The following is an 18361-nucleotide window of genomic DNA, read 5'->3' as shown; positions in this document are numbered from 1 at the left end:
TGGAAAGAACAACAACTTGGTACAATATCCCTCTCCTCTATGACACCTGTCTGGATCTGTCAACAATATCACATAATATCTAATAATCATCTTTTACAATGGGAGACCCCGAAACATCATGCGCACAGCTGAAGTCAAACATGAACTTTGACTCAGCTTTGAGTCAACTTTGACATAAGCAGTGAGTTACCTAACATCCCTGTTTAAGCCCTGCAAGCTGCGGGAGTGGCGGTCCTACTCACCGTAGTCGATCATGTTGTCACTCAGCCAGCATCTACTGCTTCTACTGAGGCTGCAGCCGGGAGGATCCCAAGGCTCGATCCAGACAGAAGGACTATAGTCCAGAGAGCACACCAGCACACAACTGATGTTCCACTCAGAGCATGGCTTCCTTGCTGTGATTCATCTGGGGTATATGCCTCTACCTCTTCTCCTCCTCCTCCTTCTCCTTGCCTCTCCTCCTGCCTTCTCTCTCACTCTCTCCCCCCCTCCTTTCCTCCCAGCTGTCTGGAGAACACAACAGTGTGTCTCAGTAAGGCAAGGCTCCCCAAAATCACTGCCCCTTTCCTGTCAGCCAGCTTCCAGGGAGGAAAACACTGCACTTAGTTTGGCCTGACCTCACGCCTACTTTACATCACACACTGGTTGTAGTCTTTTATGGGCTCCTGTGAGTGTGAGTGTGTGTGTGTGTGTGTGTGCCAGCGGTCTACATGGGTACATATGCTGCAGAGGATGAATGGATTCTCTGTGGCGCTATTACACTCCCACTCCGGTTTTGACGCGAACGCACACCCTCCTCATTTGAGCGTGTGCGCATTAATGTTAATGTGTGTATGGGCAGTAAACATTCAGCCCAGGGTGATTCTGGTAAAGGCTGGGGATGCCTAGAACAACTCCGGGTGAGCACAGTTTGTTTTAGAGCGGCTCTGATGGGAGGAGAGGCCTTTGTGGGGTTTGGTATGCGGTTTAGGATGTGGAGGAACATGAGATGCGGGTTATTTTCTAACTCGAAGGGAACCAACACTCTGAACAAAAAGGGTTCTATATAGCAGGGGTTGTCAAACGATTTCATGTCACGGACCCCCAAATAGACCCAGATTAGTTCACCCACATTCATCTGATGAGATTTAATTCCAGGGACCCATATGGGAAGATTTTAGTTGTTGATTTAGGATTGAATTACAGAATTGCCTTAATTAAACTATTCCACATGTTGCTGGTACCCCCTGGAACCTCCTCAAGCAGCAATGGAACCTCCTCAAGGACCCCTGGAACCCCCTCAACAACCCCTGGAATCCCCTCAAGGACCCCTGGAACCCCCTCAAGGACCCCTGGAACCCTCTCAAGAATCCTTGGAATCCCCTCAAGGACCTATGTAACCTCCTCAGTGACCTATGGAACCTCTTCATTGACCCTCGGAACCCCCTCAAGGACCTATGAAACCTCCTCAATGACCCTTGGCACCCCCTCAAGGATCTATGGAACCCACTCAAGGACCTATGGAACCTCCTCAATGACCCTTGGAACTCCTCAAGGACCTATGGAACCTTCTCAATGACCCTTGGAACCCCCTCAAGGACCTATGGAACCTCCTCATTGACCTATGGAACGTTCAAGACCTATGGAACCTACTCAATGACATATGGACACCCTCAAGGACCTATGGAACCTCCTTAAGGACCCCTGGAACCCTCTAAAGAATCCTTGGAATCCCCGCAAGGACCTATGTAACCTCCTCAGTGACCTATGGAACCTCTTCAGTGACCCTCAGAACCCCCTCAAGGACCTATGGAACCTCCTCAATGACCCTTGGAACCCCCTCAAGGATCTATGGAAACCCCCTCAAGGACCTATGGAACCTCCTGAATGACCCTTGGAACTCCTCAAGGACCTATGGAACCCCCCTCAAGGACCTATGGAACCTCCTCAAGGACCTATGGAACCTCCTCAATGACCTATGGAACATTCAAGACCTATGGAACCCTCTAAAGGACCAACAGAACCCCTCAAGGACCCAACTTTGAGAACTGCTGCTAAATAGTTCTGGAAAATTGTCAGAATCCTTTATGGCGCTATATTACAAGACTAAAGAACCATTGTCTTGCATTATACAGCTACAAAATTGTTCTAGCTGCAAGAAAGTGGTTCCCCATAGTACCATGCTCAAAATGGTTCTACCTAGACCCTTTGTGATGCTGTAAAGAATTCTTTAACAACATACAAAATGTTCCAAACCAGCAGTATTAAAGGAACTTTTTAAAGAATTGCAGTGGGTTATTTATTCCAATGTACCTAGTTTTTTTTTAACAAATCAAATTATTGGAGTCATTACGGTAGAACCACTAACCAAAGAACCCTTAAAGAACCCTCCTTTTCCTGGGTGAAGAGCTTCTCTAAGCTGGATCTGAATCTCCTGTCGTCCACAATGATCTTACCTAAATTACCTGATGAATTGTTTCTGTTTTAGACTTTTTTATCTGCCATTCACTCTCTTTCACAGACTCTTTCTACCTCCACCTTGCTGTCAGACTCCCCCCTCCCTCACTCACACACACACACACACACACACACACACACACACACACACACACACACTCACACTCACAATGGGAAATACTAACTTCCTTTATGGACCCAACAAGACAATAAGACTATCAAAGTATTCAAGTCATATCACATACACCACTCATTCACTTTCCTCACCTACATGTTACCAGCCGTTCCAGGGATTTGAACCGACGACCTTCCTGTCACAAGCCTAGCTTCTAGGCTTCCACCTCAAACACACTCCATACAAAATGTTTTTGCATCTCTCTGGATAAATCCAATGTCGTCTCTGTAAGGAATGTGCCATGTGTGGTGTTGTGCTGCCCTCTAGTGGCTTCCTTGTCTCATTGCAGAGGGAGTCAGACTGCAGCCTGGACTTCTCCTAGAGGTCGGCTGCAGCTCAAGGTTTGGTCACTAGGGAGGAGGAGTCATATTTTGTGAGGGTGTGATAATTACAGGATGGGACAAATGTGCAAGTGTGCGAGTATGTTTCACATTTTATACAGAAGCAATAACAGGATTTGTCCAAACCCTAAGCTTAGTATGAGATAATCCACAACGGATAAATAAGATATGTCACTTGTCACCCCCCATCCCATCTTTTCGTCTGTTTTCATTGTAGACTGTCTAATAAACAAGAAATACCATAAAAAAAAATATATTTACAAGGGCATTTCTCCAAGAATCTCTTAAAAATCAGCTTTTAAAAAACTTATTTCTGGTGAGTTTTGTACGTGAACCTGTACATACCCTTTCAAGGGAAAGAAAAGATACAGTAAACTTGCATTTCTGACCTCTCACTGAGATTCATATGTAACTAATCTACTAACTAATCTAAAAATGAAAAGCAATATGAAAGTTTGAAATATCAAACCCTACCAAAATAGTTTGTTTGTTTAGCAAGATAATTTCCATTTCCATTTTCCAGCAACTAAGAAAAAAGATAAGCAAGCAGAAGTCACTTGGTTTATACAAAATATGTAGCGCTGGGTTAGTTGCTCAACTCTTTTCCCAGAATAACTCCAGGTGAAACTGCTCTATGCTGCTGAAAGTGAAGAGGCATTTTGATTATCACTTTACTGACAGTTTGGCATGCTATGTTAAAAATATGGCTGATATTCAGACCCAAAGTAATCACACAGTTGATGAGTGAAATAGATGTCTGATGCCAAAGTTTAAACTGTGTTTCCATGTCCTAATAGTTGCTTCTCAGTGCAGTTTGACAGTTCTTTCTTCCAAAGGAGCTCGGCATTTTATCTGTAGACACTGGATAAGAGAAGGAGGCAAGAGTCTTATGAGTTTATAGAGGATGAAAACATTCATGTGATGTTCACTGTTGCCCATTGTAAGCTCTTGAAGAGAGGTAAGGCATGTGTGCCAGGGCTGAATAGCCTACATATCATGGAAATACTGCATATAAATGCCCTTCAGACTGATTATAAGCCCCTTTTAGCTTATAGCTCCTGTTGCCCCATTAGAAACTCTTATTTTGGTGTTTCAATCTGAAAGTGGCACCTAGGACGCACCATCTGAGGTAGTCCCACCTCTGTGTGCTCAGGATTCAGTATTCAATGGTGCCTCTGAGGCTATGCAAAGCCAGATCATACCATCCACTAATCATATGCAGTGCCTGAGCTGCACTGTGGCAGACTCAATAAGTTCTGGATACACTGAAATAAAACTGATACCACCTTTCCTGTTGCACCACTCTAACTTGATCAAAATTCTGTGTATTCCTTTAATCCATGGTGTCATGAACTATTTCAATCTGTTTGCCATGGATAGATGGCACCCTTAAGAGTATATTTTGTATTCTCTTTGAGAGGTGGCACTTTCATTTCCTCTCTTTTGATGCTTTGAAAAAGCTAATGCACTGTCATTAACTTTAAATGAAGAGTTCTAGTAGAAGTAGAGTACTCTGTAGAAGTGTTATTTTGGCAAGCAAGGGCTTTAGCTACCTAGTAGTATCCTTTAAAATATACCACATTTTGTACTATCAATCATTTTGTAAGAGTAGGTGTCTCTTGTTTTTCTATGGTGGATGTCTCATGTGGGGAATGAACTCAAGCACAGTGATCTAATAGCACACAGTGGACAGGCTCTGCTTCTGTACTGTGCTGTACTGTGCTGTGCTGTGCTGTGTGGAGGAAACGGACCACACCTCAGAGGGAAAAGAGGGTAAAAAACATCCTCAGTAAACAGCCTGAGAGCAGGAAACCCTCTCTCTGTTCTCTGTGGCCCTGACCTGAGTGGATCTCACTTCCATCTCTGGGCGGACCCACAGACGCTGGAGCGCTGGGCTGAGCTGGGCTGAGCTGGGTTTATATTTAAAGAATAATACACTCCTCTCACTCTCTCTGATCTGAGATAGCACAGCAGAGCAGAGCAGCATATGCCTTGTAGCCTGTGTTCTTGGCCCAGGGCTCAGAAATGCAGTTTTTCTTTCTTTCTTTCATGCTGGGTCTTTTATGTTCTACCTTCCAGACTATTTGATACCAGAGTTTTTGATACAAATCTTTCCCAGTGGCAGAAATAATCTGATTGGTTGACCTCAATGGGCGGAGCCAAAGAGACCGTTTTTTTTCTGAGCAGTTAGCTTTTAGCTAAGTTAGCTAACTGAAAAACTTGAAAGGTAAAGAAGGAACTCAACTTGTATTTATTCATGACCATGGCATTCATGATGTCAGCAGGCTAGACAACTATCTTACCTAGCTAAATAGGCTAGTATGGCTAATTTAAATTTGGAAGGTCAGCTAGGCTAACTAGCTAACCTGGTATTTTTTCAGGAGCCTCATTTTTCTGTTAGTAGCGAGACCGCAGACCAGAGTGCCTTCCTTGCCATTCAAGTTTACTAGTTTGTTAACTTGTTTCTTTACGCTCCGCCCACTGAGGTTTAACTCAACAAACAAGATTATTTCTGCTTCCAGAGCAGCTGCCTCTGAGAAACACTTGTAGAACTAAAACTCCAATCTGCCCAAAGCAACACAATGTAGGCTACATAGTGTTTGAATCCACAAAGATAAAGTTACAGATTTCTGTTTTATTGTGGATACTCCTATACAGCAGGAGCCTCCATAACACTTGTGTAAATACCAATGTGAATCTAGTGTTTTCTCTCAGTCGTTACAGTATTTATTTAATGCATGGAAACCACTGTTTCCCATCAAAAGTGTCCCAGCAAAATCTATATTGAGTTAACATGATACAATAGGTAAAACAGACGTGAAACAGGACAGTGTCCAGTGAATATCTAAGGCTTATTGGACAGTATGTGGGTAACATGGAGGAGAAAAAAATGGGCTGAGGAGCAGCAGGGAAGCATGACATCACACCCTGTGAATGTTCCCAGAAGAGAGGGTTACTGCTGGTTCACATTAGCCTGCACACACACACACACACACACACACACACACACACACCCCACAGGCCCTTTTCATTGAATCTTTTATTGAATCAAATGTTTTGAATGTTTGTAGTCAATGAATGATTAAGATGCTGAAAATTCATATCAGAAATGATGCTTTGCCACACACAGTCCAGTTTTTTTTTTAAATTTACAAATCAAAAGCAGCAGCTGGAATGGGATTTCTGGCTGTGATCACCAGACTACAGTGAAATGAAATGAAAGTGAAACGAATAACTATGTCAGTGGTTTTTAATGGATTTGATGCGCCCAGGGTTCATGGCAACTCCCTAAACTTATCTCAACTTTCAAACTGAGTTTAAAAATATAAAACACAGACATCACAGCAACAATGTTTTGACAGTAATATGACTTTGTGGTTGGATGCTCTACTACAGTGTTTCTTAGTGTTTATGGATTGCAACAGAATGGTGAACTTTGACACCGAATAATATTTGTTTTCCCTTTTCAGGTTACATCGTTTGCTTGATAGCATATAGAAAGAAGCCTAGAAGCAGAAAAAAATATTCATTATTTCAAAATAAAAAGGCAATAATTGCAAACACGATAATAACTTTGTATAGGAGACATATATCTTTCATATTCTATTAATCCCCTCCTCCCCCACCCAAAAAATAGCTTATTTATGATGATAGGAATTATAGGAATTTTGAAAGTGTAGAGAACAATATACTGTCAGTGTGTAGAAAAGTAGAAATATGAAAAATCGAACCTACATTTTCTACAGTCTTCATCATGATACTATAATTCCTCCATGTTTCCACCCATGATTCTATTCATCAGACATGACACTGCAGTGTTAAAGCTCCAATCCAAACCTTTTGCAATTAACTCTCTCAAAATAGACACACCGCTTACAGATTCAAAGTACATGTGAAACACACATTCAGCTGTTATTGTCCCTCCCTGTCAATCAAAAGGTTAATCAATTGCTTTGAGAGTGAAACAATGTGTTCCATCCAATCAAATGTAAGATAAATCAAAATAATACAGGATGAAGCCTACAGACTGGGGCTTTAAGGAATACATATTCACCATGGGAACGTAAGTATGCAGAGACCTTTCTTGTTAGTGGCACTGTGCCTTTAATTGATAGGAGAGTGTGCTGGCTCCATCAGTATGCTGGACAAAGTCTGACAAAAAGTGTTTGGGATTTTTTTTTACCCAAAACAAAATGGGCGCTTGCATCCTGTCTTCCCTTCACAAATCAGGAGAAGTTAGTTTCCTCTCCTGTGAATGATCAGCAGACCAAACAGTGTTGATGTTCTTTTAATGGATAAACTTCCCTATCACCCCCCCCCCCCCCCCCCCCCCGCCCTCCTGCTGCAGTGACTAAAATGTAATCATGACCAAAACAAGTCAGGGGTGGAACACAGTTTTGGGATAATTCAACTTCAAGCTGACATTTAGAAGGAGTGATAACAAAACGTAATATTACATAGAAATTGAAATTTGTTACACCACTGGTGAATCACTGGGGGAAAGTAATTACATTACCCTAGTACATGAACACTCAACACCGCTGCCATAGCGATGACACGCACACCGAAACACATCACGGCTAACTAGAGCGCAGTCGAGCCTTTTCCCCTGACCCGTGCCGCTTTAACGGTCTTATAAGAGCATCCAGTAAAAGCAATAAGAGCCGCGGGCCTTCAATGAGCCGTAAGAGCTGCAATAAGAGCCGCCGCTATCTAGTTTCCACGCTCTAATGGCTGTAATATCACCCACCCTTCACCTAGAGGATTGGCCCGGAGACAAGAGGAAGTCAGGATGAAAAAAATAACCCTTCTGGTAGAAACAGGATATATGAGTGGTGCTCACATCAGTGGGAAATCACACACATTTGTCTCTCTCTACCACACACACACACACACACACACACACACACACACTTTCCTACAGTAGTGAGCGATGAGGTTTATCCTCTGTATTGTCAAACCAGCAGGTGGTTCTGGGACTTCGATAATGTTAAAACAATGACTGCAGAGGTGGGATGAGGCCCTGCCCTGCATAATGTGTGTGTGTGTGCGTGTGTGTGTGTGTGTGTGTGTGTGCGTGTGTGTGTGCGTAAGGGGATGTGTGGGTGGGTGGTGGGGGGACAATAGCAGGCAGGGTGGGGCAGCCTTGGTCAGGGACAGGACATGGACATGGGAAGGGTGGGAAAGATCCTGGAGTGTGTGCGTGTGTGTGTGCGTGTGTGTGTGTGTGTGTGTGTGTGTGTGTGTGTGTGTGTGTGTGTGTGTGTGTTATGGGAGGGGGAGCGGGGCTGTATTAAGAATGTGTACACTGTACGTTCAGCAGGAGGCAGCTCTCCAAGTGCTCCAAGTCCAAAAAAAGATCCTGGGACGAGTGAAGCCACTGCGGCTGGAAGGTGTGTGTGTGTGTGTGTGTGTGTGTGTGGGCCGTCCGGAGAAGCGAGCGGGTCCCAACACGGGGGGCCGAGGTCAAAGGTCAGACTTGTACCGCAGACTCTCACCCTCGGCGTGAGCCAAGGAGGGGCGGGCCTGGAATTAAAAATGGACTTGAGCGACGGCCAAGTTTCCACATTCTGCGGCTGGACTGGAACGGAGGGTGTTTTCAGGAGAACACAGCAGATGTCAAGGCCAGGGAGAACAACAGATCGGCTTCGTCACCTGCAATAACAGCAGCGCGGGATCGCCTCCCGTCAGCCGCCGTGTCCCCCGTCCTCCGGGCTCATGTCTGCTGCTGATGTGTGGAGGCTGAATGTCCCGTCTTAACTAACTCAGAGCAGAGGACAGTGTTCCAGTCACTCGACACAGCGCTTTACAGTGATTAGGCATTTAGACATATCAGGGACACTCTCTCTCTCTCTCTCTTTTCATGAAGTCCACTGATGAGGTGAAGCCACGATTCCTTATTGGTTTCCCTTATTAAATCTACACCATATCACAAAGGAGGAGATGGAGATAATAAAAAGAAGGATTTTTAAGACAATTGAGATGGGCTGCAACTCAATATAAGAAGATGTCTAATATTTTGTTCATTCACTGTAAAACAGCTAAAATCCTCTTAGCTGCTCTAAAATCATTGTAAAGCACAGTGCTGAGTGGCTCATTGTATCAAAAAAGAAAGAAATATTATTTTTTTAATAATAATTCAATTTTAATGATTAAATGTTATTCTTCTGGCAAGCAATATAGTTCTTCAACAGTGGCTAAAGGAGGTTGTTGCTGAGCGACTGATATGACTTTAAATTAAGTTATGTCATCAAAGGTGAGTGTTTACATATGATAATATCATAGCGTTCATATTTAAATGAGCAGTTATGCAGTATGCGGTCACAAGTGAGGGTTTGCATATTAGAAGATGATATCATTCATATTTAAATGAACTGTTATGCTATCAAAGGTGTGCAAAAATGAACTGTCATTCAGCCACAGGTGTGGGTTGATACATCATAATATTATATCACTCATATTTACATTAGCTGTAATGCACTCACAGCTGTGTGTTTATTGGGTGTTTTACAACGGCTTTGCGTGTGACTCATCCAATCAGAATTGAGGATCCTGAACTGTCCATTTTATAAGCATCTATAATGTTATATGAATATCAACATTTCCTCCTTCATAAATGATTTATAAGAAAGGTTCTGAATAGGCTGAGAGTGACCAAGAAAGTCAGATCTGGGAGCATATGAGGATGTGTTCCAACCTAGTTTGTGTGTGTTTGTGTGTTTGTGTGTGTGTGGTATTAGGTTTCCTCGCTTTCTCTCCCACAATGAGACTCGCTGCCACAATATAATCAGCTGGCCCAGCCATCAACCTTTGCTGTCGGTGCGTCCAGAGCTAAAAAAAAAGAAGAAAAAAAGTCCCTTAATTTCCCCCTGACTAAAAAGTGTCAGTTCTTCCTCATTTGGAAATCGGGGATTTATTCACAGAACTTCCTCATCCAGGAGTTTTAACCAACCATCACCTTTGCCTCTCCAGTCATAGTGAAATTAAAGTCGTTGTGTCACCCAACCTTGTGATACTGTATCAGTACTCTCAGATACTGCAGGTTTGAATACATAATACACATGCTAGGGTCAGAGGTCAGGTCCTGTATTGCTAAAGCCTCTCAGAATAAGAGTGCTGGTCTAAAAATTCAGGATATATGGCTGTGTAATCTCCAAAGTTCTGACTATGCTGCGGTGATAGTGATGATATGTGGAAGCTGATCTGCTCACTCTCCGTTACCTCGGTAGTTTTGGTAATGTTATCTGTGTCAGAGCCATAGCAATACTGTAATTTGATCGGCCAAATCTATCAATAATGCATATGGCATCAGTTAGCTCTCCTCTGGTTCCTACAACACACCTGTTGAGCTGGTCGGCCTGGCAGACAGCATGGTGATATTATATTTGTGTAACTCCGCATACAGAGTCTCCTTCACAAACTCACACTCTGAAGCCACCTTTGATTGAATGCAGCAAGTTCACGCCTCTTCTCTGGGGGCTGTCGCAAGGCATTCTGGGAGGAAATCACTAAGTGAAGTAGAAGTAGATGAGGCAGGTTGAGGGAAACAAAAAAGTAAATTGCATCACTTCATCACAAAATAACTCCTGGAATGCATTGACTATCACAGATTCATATCTAACAGTGTAGGAGGATCTGAGGGCGGATTTTTGCTTTAAAAAGCTGGTCCTGCTCAGAAACTGAGATATAGGAGTGTGTGTGTGTGTGTGTGTGTGTGTGTGTGTGTGTGTGAATCAGGATAAAGGGCCTTGCCTCCTCTCAGCCAATGGCAGGCTTCTTCTCCTCAGAGGGCCGTGCCGTCACCACCGCAGGGATGGGAGCTCTCCTGGGGACCGGGATAGGCAAATGTTTCCCTCCTGCAGCAGGAAATGGGCGAAACCTTGCTCGAAATTATGACTCCGGCATTTTGTACTGGAGAAGGAAGCCACTCCTGATAGCGGAGGCTATAGGTTTCCTGTTGTGGGCCAACAGTTTTGGCTTCACCGAGCGCTGGCAGGAAGGCTGAAGAATGCTGGGTCAAGGAACACTGCTCTGACAAGTAGTGGAGGCTTACAGCTCGGTGTCATGTGGCCTGCAGGGATAAAAAACTGAATATTCCAGTTTTAACTGACTGTTTAACACTAAAGTATAGGTAACTTGCTGTTTGATTTAATGTTTGAACTGACAAACTGAAAGTCATGGCGTTTGTTTAGTTAGTTCAGTGGTTCTCAAAGTGGGGTCCGGGGACCCCCAGGGGTCCTTGAGGGGGTTCCAGGGGGTCCCCAGCAAAAAGGGGAATCATTTATTTTCACTATAATTCCATCCATACGTAACACAATGACAGAATGTATGACTATTTTGGTCATGGGTTTCATACACTTTCTGTAATAAAACATCTGAAAGCAAAAATCTTATCAGATGGGGGACCCTGGGACAAAATCTTATCAAATGGGGGTCCGTGGTCTAATTTGTGTCAGTGTAGGGGTCCTTGACGTGAAAAAGTTTGAGAACCACTGAGCTAGTTTATCAGCCTGCAAAATAGCTTTCTCTCATCTCCTCAACACACCCAGGATGCCAAACTTGGCAAACACTTCACCGTCATAACAGGGCTACCTGCACTGTGTTAGACGGGGATTCAAACTTCAAATGCAGCATGCAGGACATCCCTATATAATACATTTCATTAAAGGAGGATTTCAGCGCTGTGAGATTGTCAAGACCCGAGGCTTACGGTGGCTTTGCTCCAGAGGCGGGAGTGTGGACTGGGATGCACTGGGAAAGGGGGAAGGGATGCTGCTGCATGTGGTGGGATGTGAGGGCAAGATAGAGCTCTGCAATTTCAGTCACACCCAAGGACTGGCCAAGAGTTTATCACGGCACTGCGATAACAAGTGGAACATGTGAAGCAAGGTCTAGCCTGCTTCAACTTTAGATCGACATCTTCAAAGAGAGCTGACCCAGTAACATGGACGATGACACAACCTGGTGATGATGACCTGAGGACTAACATACACTGCCTGCAGTCAGTATTTCCACCATTAGTGTCCAGAGGCTCATGTGATACTTCACTGATCCCTGTAGAGAAATCCTCTTTTCTCTTGCTACACTTTCAGAGAGGTCAAAGGTCAGGGTCTGGAGCTGGTAGGGATTCAGTGTCTTGCTCAAGGACACTTAACTTCAGCAGGGATGTTTGCCACCACAGGGGCCTGAACCCAGGTCATCTGGTTGAAGGGCTGTCTCTCATAATTACACAGTAGAAGTAATGGCCAACTTAAATAATTTAACTGGCTATAGGAGAGTGAAGAGGCCGGACCCAAGCAGTGGCCGACACATTAACCAGTGACAGTGAACCACACACTGACTACGTTGACATGGACAGCAATGATTCGATATTATCCTGATTAAGACAATAGTCTGAATAAGAAATTGCCACGTAAACAGCATTTTCTGTTTACCTGAACCTGAATAAGGTCAGAGTAAGCCTAATTGCAAACTTTACAGAATAAAAAGTTGACTAATATCAGAAAAAAGAAGTCCCAGCATTTCTGGGGTGAGGCTGAAACCGTCACCATGCTGTAGGAATTGAAACGTTTGTCTATTTGCACCTTCAATAAAGGTTTAAACTGTTTGTGTTCTCCTTTGCCCTATTAATCAGACTTTGCTCTGTAGCATGTAAACAGGAATATGACTGGAATAGTTCTATAAGCGACATATGGAAACAACTTGCATTGATTAGAATAAGGCCAATAGTTGGATTATTGCTGTCCACCATGTAAACACAGTCACTTCCAAGACATAGGCTAATGTTTCTTGTCATCAGTTGTGAGCCTGCAGGCATCTACATCATGCTGCCACAAACCAAAATCACCTATGACATGCAAATCTGTTGACACTTTAAAATAAATGATACAATCTTGTCATTTAGATTATTTCTCGGATGTTTTTGTTTCTCCACTGTCACCAAAGCATCTCATTCATCATTTTGAAGTGCGAAAGAGGAGTGACTATTAATACTTGTATTAACAAATTAACAAAACAACTAAATTGGAAATATACTTGTTATCAACCCTAATCTAGCATGTTCTTATCTAGGCCTACCCACATTCAGTCATCACATCCATACACTAATTTAATAAATTAAGAGGGATTTGGCAGGAGAGCGAAACAGAGCTTTCAGTCTTGTATCAAACACCAATCAATCTGGCTTTGTGTAACACAAGACATTAGCCCAACAGCGGCATATCGGAAAGAACATTTTTAATAGTTGAAATAAATACTCCGTTACATGCATGATCAAAACACATTAAAATACTATGGTAAGTCTGGTAAATAGTGTAAAACCTATGGCACACACTCACAGCAGCTTTTACCCATTAAGAATTCACACATGTTGAAAAACAAGCATTGAGACACTCTTCCCAATCTCACAAAGCACATGTACTTGAACAGGTCACCCAGCCATAGGTTCACACAGCAAGGCTACATCCATCATCAAGGCTGTTGTTTTCACCGTAGCTGAAAACTGAGGTAAACTTTTCAGGTTTGAAGACTGCTGTCTATTGGCAAAGAAAGGGCTGTCAGTTGAGCGTGGATCGGGCTGCCGAGGTGAAGTGGTCAGTTTCTAGGAAGGTTTTCGTCACATCCAGCGCGACACAAAACCCTGTAGCGGTTGTTGTTGTGCTCCGTAACACAAGACACTTCATCCATATGAACAGACCTATAGACAGCCTTCTTTTTGATGTTACTCTGTTTTCTCTAAACCTGAAGAACAGGGCTAACCCAAGTGAGTCTCTTTGGTATGCCAAAATAAGGAGAGAGGGGACTGTTGATCATTCACGTCAAATGGGCTGACATAACCTCTTCCTAAACTAATTCACAGAATGGGAGTTGACTGGCGGCAGAGTCCTTGGAGAGGACCGTTCTCTGAGCGCCTGAGTGAGCAGAGTGCAGCCGTCCGATACGGCACAAGCCGAGTTACGTAGACGCTCCCGGTAGTCCGCCATCTTGGAACTGCTCTCGGGATGCTGGGCAACGTCCCTGAGGCCCTGAGTGAGGAGCACACAAGCCGAAACCACGCTCATGGCCCCCCCTAAAACTGCAGTCTGTACCCCCTTTCCCTCAGCGGAGATACTCGCGGCTCTTCCCAGGAACTGAGGCTCCGTGGCGAACCCTACCAGGGCGTTGACGGCCTGGACCAGAGCGGCGCTGAACAGGACGCAGCGATTCCTGGTCAGCTCGCTGGGCTGGGTCTTCACCTCTTTGACGCAGGCCAGGAACGCGGTGCCGCTCGTGCTCATGCTCTTGACGCTCAGTTTGAACTGCTCTTTAGCGAAGCGGTCCCTGGACCTCTCGCTGGCCAGCGACGAGGCGTCCGTAAGAGTCTTGAGGTTGGTGGAGATGTTCTGGGAGAGCTCCAGGAGGAGCTGGGGGGTGAGGTCCGGCAGGGCCGTGACTCGCAGGACGCCGCAGCTCTGCTCCACCTCGTGCCGGCAGCGGGTCACCTTGTAGCGGTCCACCAGCCCCGGCAGGCAGGGCTGAGCACCGGGGGTCTCTACGGCCGCCAGGTAGGCGGCGTGGGCCGAACACTCGGTCAAGGACACCACCAAGTCCCCCATCTCCAGCAGGCGGTCGCCCACCTCTGTGAAGCGGCCCATGTTGAGCTGGCTCTGGATGTCGTGGGTGAGGATGGAGAGCTCTTTAGTCCTGGCGATGACCGTGTCGCGACACTGATCGAAGGTGTCGGCCACCGCCACCCCTTCGGCGGTCATGACCGGCCTAGTCTCGCTGGACAACAGGAGGAGGTCGGCCACCAGCTGCATCTTGCCCTTACATGTGTCACAGACTGAGGAGAGCCTTTTCCTCTGCTGCAAGCTGCCACTTGGTGTGCTGGTTGATCCCTCGCTAGCTGACTTGCCAGAGCCACCACTAGCCATAATAAGGGGGGGGAGGGTCAAACTGCTCTTCTGGAGGGGTCCGATTATATCTAGTTTTCTGCTGCTGCACACTGCATTGTACTGTTTAAGACATTTTCTAAAATATGCAAATACAACACCGCACCTTTTTTTTTTTTTTTTTTTAACAAAATCTTTTAAATATCAACTGGCCAAACAGTCTTCCTTGAATTCCTTCAGAGTATAGGTAATCCACTCTACATTATAAGTTGACACACAGGACATGTATTCTCAATGTAAACATCTAGTAAGAGCGAAACCAAATTACTGCATTAAATTGTGTCAGAGAAATATCCGCATTGCTAATCAATACATTTCTGAATTCTGAAACTTGGTTGTTTAAAGACATGATGAATGACCTACAGCTCTGGCATATTCCCAAGTTATTTGCTCTTTAGTTACTAGTAATTTTTACAATGAAAACACAATCAATTAAAATCCCTTCAATTTCTAAGTAATCAGTGTAATAAGCTATTTGCTTTATGTTTACAGATTAATTTAAATGCCCTGAAAAACATCATCCGAAACTCTATCTACTGTAGTCCCAGGTGTTTGTGAAACAGAACAATTCACAGGTTGTTGAATTATTGATCACATAAAATCACACACAAACTGCAGTGCCACCAAGGTGCCCTCTAAAAGGCAAAGTGCAGACTGAAAATGAAAACAAAAACAAACAAAAAAAATCATCAAAAGCTCCTTATCTTTTGAAATAAGAACACATTCCCAATTGGAATCACCTTACAATAGCTGAACTGCCTCAATATTATTTTAGTAGATGCCTTTTTGAGGGTCTTTTTTGACTATAATCAAGAATATATCACCTCAACATTTAGTAGATGCCTTCTTAGGGTCTTTTTGACTATAATCAAGAGGATATCGTTTTGTGTCTACTTGCATAGGGGCAAGTAGGCTGTAACATCACCGAGGACTTGTCCGAGTTGTTCCCACTGAGTTTGACCGGCCTGACTGCACGGAGAGACGGACTCATGCTGGTTACAAACGGGGCACCACCCGGGCAGCTCTTCTGGACCACTGGAGGAGTTGTGTTTCTCTCCAGCACCATCATTTCATGAGTCCTCCCAAGTAAAATCCACCGAAAGGGTGACTGTCCAACAACGCTAACCCTCCATCCACTTTCAACCTCTTCTTTTTCAAGCGCAGTCCCGTGTTTGAAGCTAGTAGTTGGTCGGGTCGCTTCGACTCCATATGCATCGTCCGTCAGTCCGTCCTCCACCTCCTCCTCCGCGGCTTAACTCGGGACCTGAGTGTGTGTAGCCCCGCATATCCTCAGTAGGGACTGGGTTTTGATATCCATACCGGTTGGGGGTCCCCGAACTCACAACTCGCTTATTTAAGCGCTTCTTACGGCCACAAAACCCCAAACTTAGCTTGAAGAAGTGGCCGTTATTCCCAAAGGTTGAAAGTCGTGCTGCGCGCTCCCGCTACAGTATGAGGAAGCGGGGAGGGTGTGGTCGCGGCTGAACGGCTTGACTGTAGCGAAGTTGTAGCAACGGACCAACACAAGGGAAGCCTTTCGTTTAATTTAAGTTTCTACGGTGTCTGTCAACAGGTTGTAGTCTCACATTATCGATGTCGCTAGGAAATATTCCGGTTATTCGGTCGCTAAACCGCCCCAAGGAGTTTTAGGACTGATTTTGTGAGCTTTAGCCCATAGTTTCAGGGCTGACTGATCCTCTGCCATGATGAGACATCTGCGTCAAGCCAACCACTTAGCGAACCAGAGTACCACCGGAAGCTAAGTGGGTTTGTCTTCAAAATAAAAGCATAAAATATTTGACTTATGAAAAAAGACAACAACACTAATTGTACCAAAGACTTAGGTGGCGTCATTGCTTTGCTTTAAAATGGACGTTGAAAAGAAGTCGTTATGATATGGTGTATGGTATTTCCTTATATTCACGTGTTTGTCAGTAAGGGTTTTATTTTGAGTTCAGACCGGACGTTGTAATGTTTACACTGGCTAACTTGACATCCTGGCCCCGACGTCCTGGGTGCATTTCAACTACCGGTGTAGCTAAGGGCAAAGTTACACCCAAAAACGTAGCTTCCCAAAATTGACCTACATTGCAGTTTTCCCTATTGACTCTCCGTGTTTCCGCCTCCAAATGACAGCTTGGGGTAAATATACAAACAGATACACCTGCTCCGCATTTGTAAAAAGTCAAAGTTAAATGAAAAGCACTTTCCGCTGTTGGATCATACAATACATAAGCGGCGCCTACAGCCATAATAATTCTTTGTTTCACGTCACCCCTGGGCTGGTTGGTACTGGGGGAAGCGACTGGAAGGAATGGGTTGATAAAACAAAACTAAACTCTGTTTCTTTGTGGTCGGTGTCACATCCTTCCACACAGAAGGTCATGTCAACTCTGGCAGTTAAATGTTGCCTTGCCGATGGGCTAACATAGGCTAAGTCACAGTCAGAACATGACTTTTCTTAATCGTAATCCGCATACATGTGATCCAGCAGGCAGCATTTATTTCAATAAAGTTATCTTATTACTGCTTTGCTCTATTACTCTATTGCTCTATTACTGCTCGCTAGATGGCAGGAATAACAGGAGGACCAGTCAATCACATACAGCTGTAGCCTAAGTGAAAGATAACACAGGGACCCTGTATGAAAAAGAAACCCTGCCCTACCACCACGTACAATTTCCTCCCACATTGTCCCAGAACCAAACACTTTTCTATGGGCGGTGGTGAAACCTGACTACTCTAAACGTTGAGAACGATGGCGTCCCGGTCGTCGTCCAATCACAAACGGCAGATGTGAACATTGCCCAATCACAGAAGGCAGATGGGACGAGTCAACAATGGGAGGGAGCCAATCCAATTGTAGTGTGGGAGGGACTTTACTTAATATAGTGGACCACTGTGAGGTTGAATGATAACGTGTGAACGCCAGTGCTGCCACTGGAAGTTTAGGCAGGTTGGGGACTTGCAAGGGGAGCAATCGGCTCCTCATAGAAAGCAACACAAATTCTTAGGATTATGTTTTTTTTCCAATTATGTATTTTAGAGATTTTCATACTTTACATATAGAGCAGATCAACTTATATGGCACTTTAATGATTCCTGTGGGAATTGAAGGTAAAAACAACAAGCAATCACAACAAGAGAACATACTGATAATACTACAACATACATCAACAGACAAATAAATAAAGATAAAGCATCTTTATTGGCAGATTTACACATTAGAAGTGGATGTGAAAGTGTGCATCGCTAGCTGTTCACATGGTCAGATTTACAGATGGAAGACCATGTACACAGATGTGCATTGTAAGTGATTCACATTATCAGATGACATTTACAAATGTAGCATACACACAGAAATATGTATCGGCTTAAATACAGAGGTATACGCAGAGATATGTACAGGTCATGTGCAAGAATATTCAATATTCACACACACAGACACACATGATGTTCTAAATTTGAATTCACAAAAG

The 18361-nt window shown here is 44.2% G+C and overlaps 1 protein-coding gene across 1 annotated transcript; it reads right to left on the bottom strand.

The window, feature by feature from the left end:
- Window positions 1-13179: 13179 nt before the first annotated feature.
- tlnrd1 (talin rod domain containing 1) lies at window positions 13180-16636 on the bottom strand. Its single transcript, XM_071537962.1, has one exon. It carries the CDS (start codon window positions 14862-14864, stop codon window positions 13800-13802), a length of 1065 nt encoding a protein of 354 aa, XP_071394063.1. The 5' UTR covers window positions 14865-16636; the 3' UTR covers window positions 13180-13799.
- Between the last annotated feature and the right edge of the window lie 1725 nt (window positions 16637-18361).

Source organism: Centroberyx affinis, unplaced genomic scaffold (genome assembly GCF_046629955.1).
Source record: "Centroberyx affinis isolate AG114_WGS23_722 - 3 ecotype Tasmania unplaced genomic scaffold, CSIRO-AGI_Caff_v1 ptg003166l_1, whole genome shotgun sequence".
NCBI lineage: Eukaryota > Metazoa > Chordata > Actinopteri > Beryciformes > Berycidae > Centroberyx > Centroberyx affinis.
The sequence above is the reverse complement of the archived record's forward strand: the minus strand, read 5'-3'. Positions and strand labels throughout refer to the sequence as shown.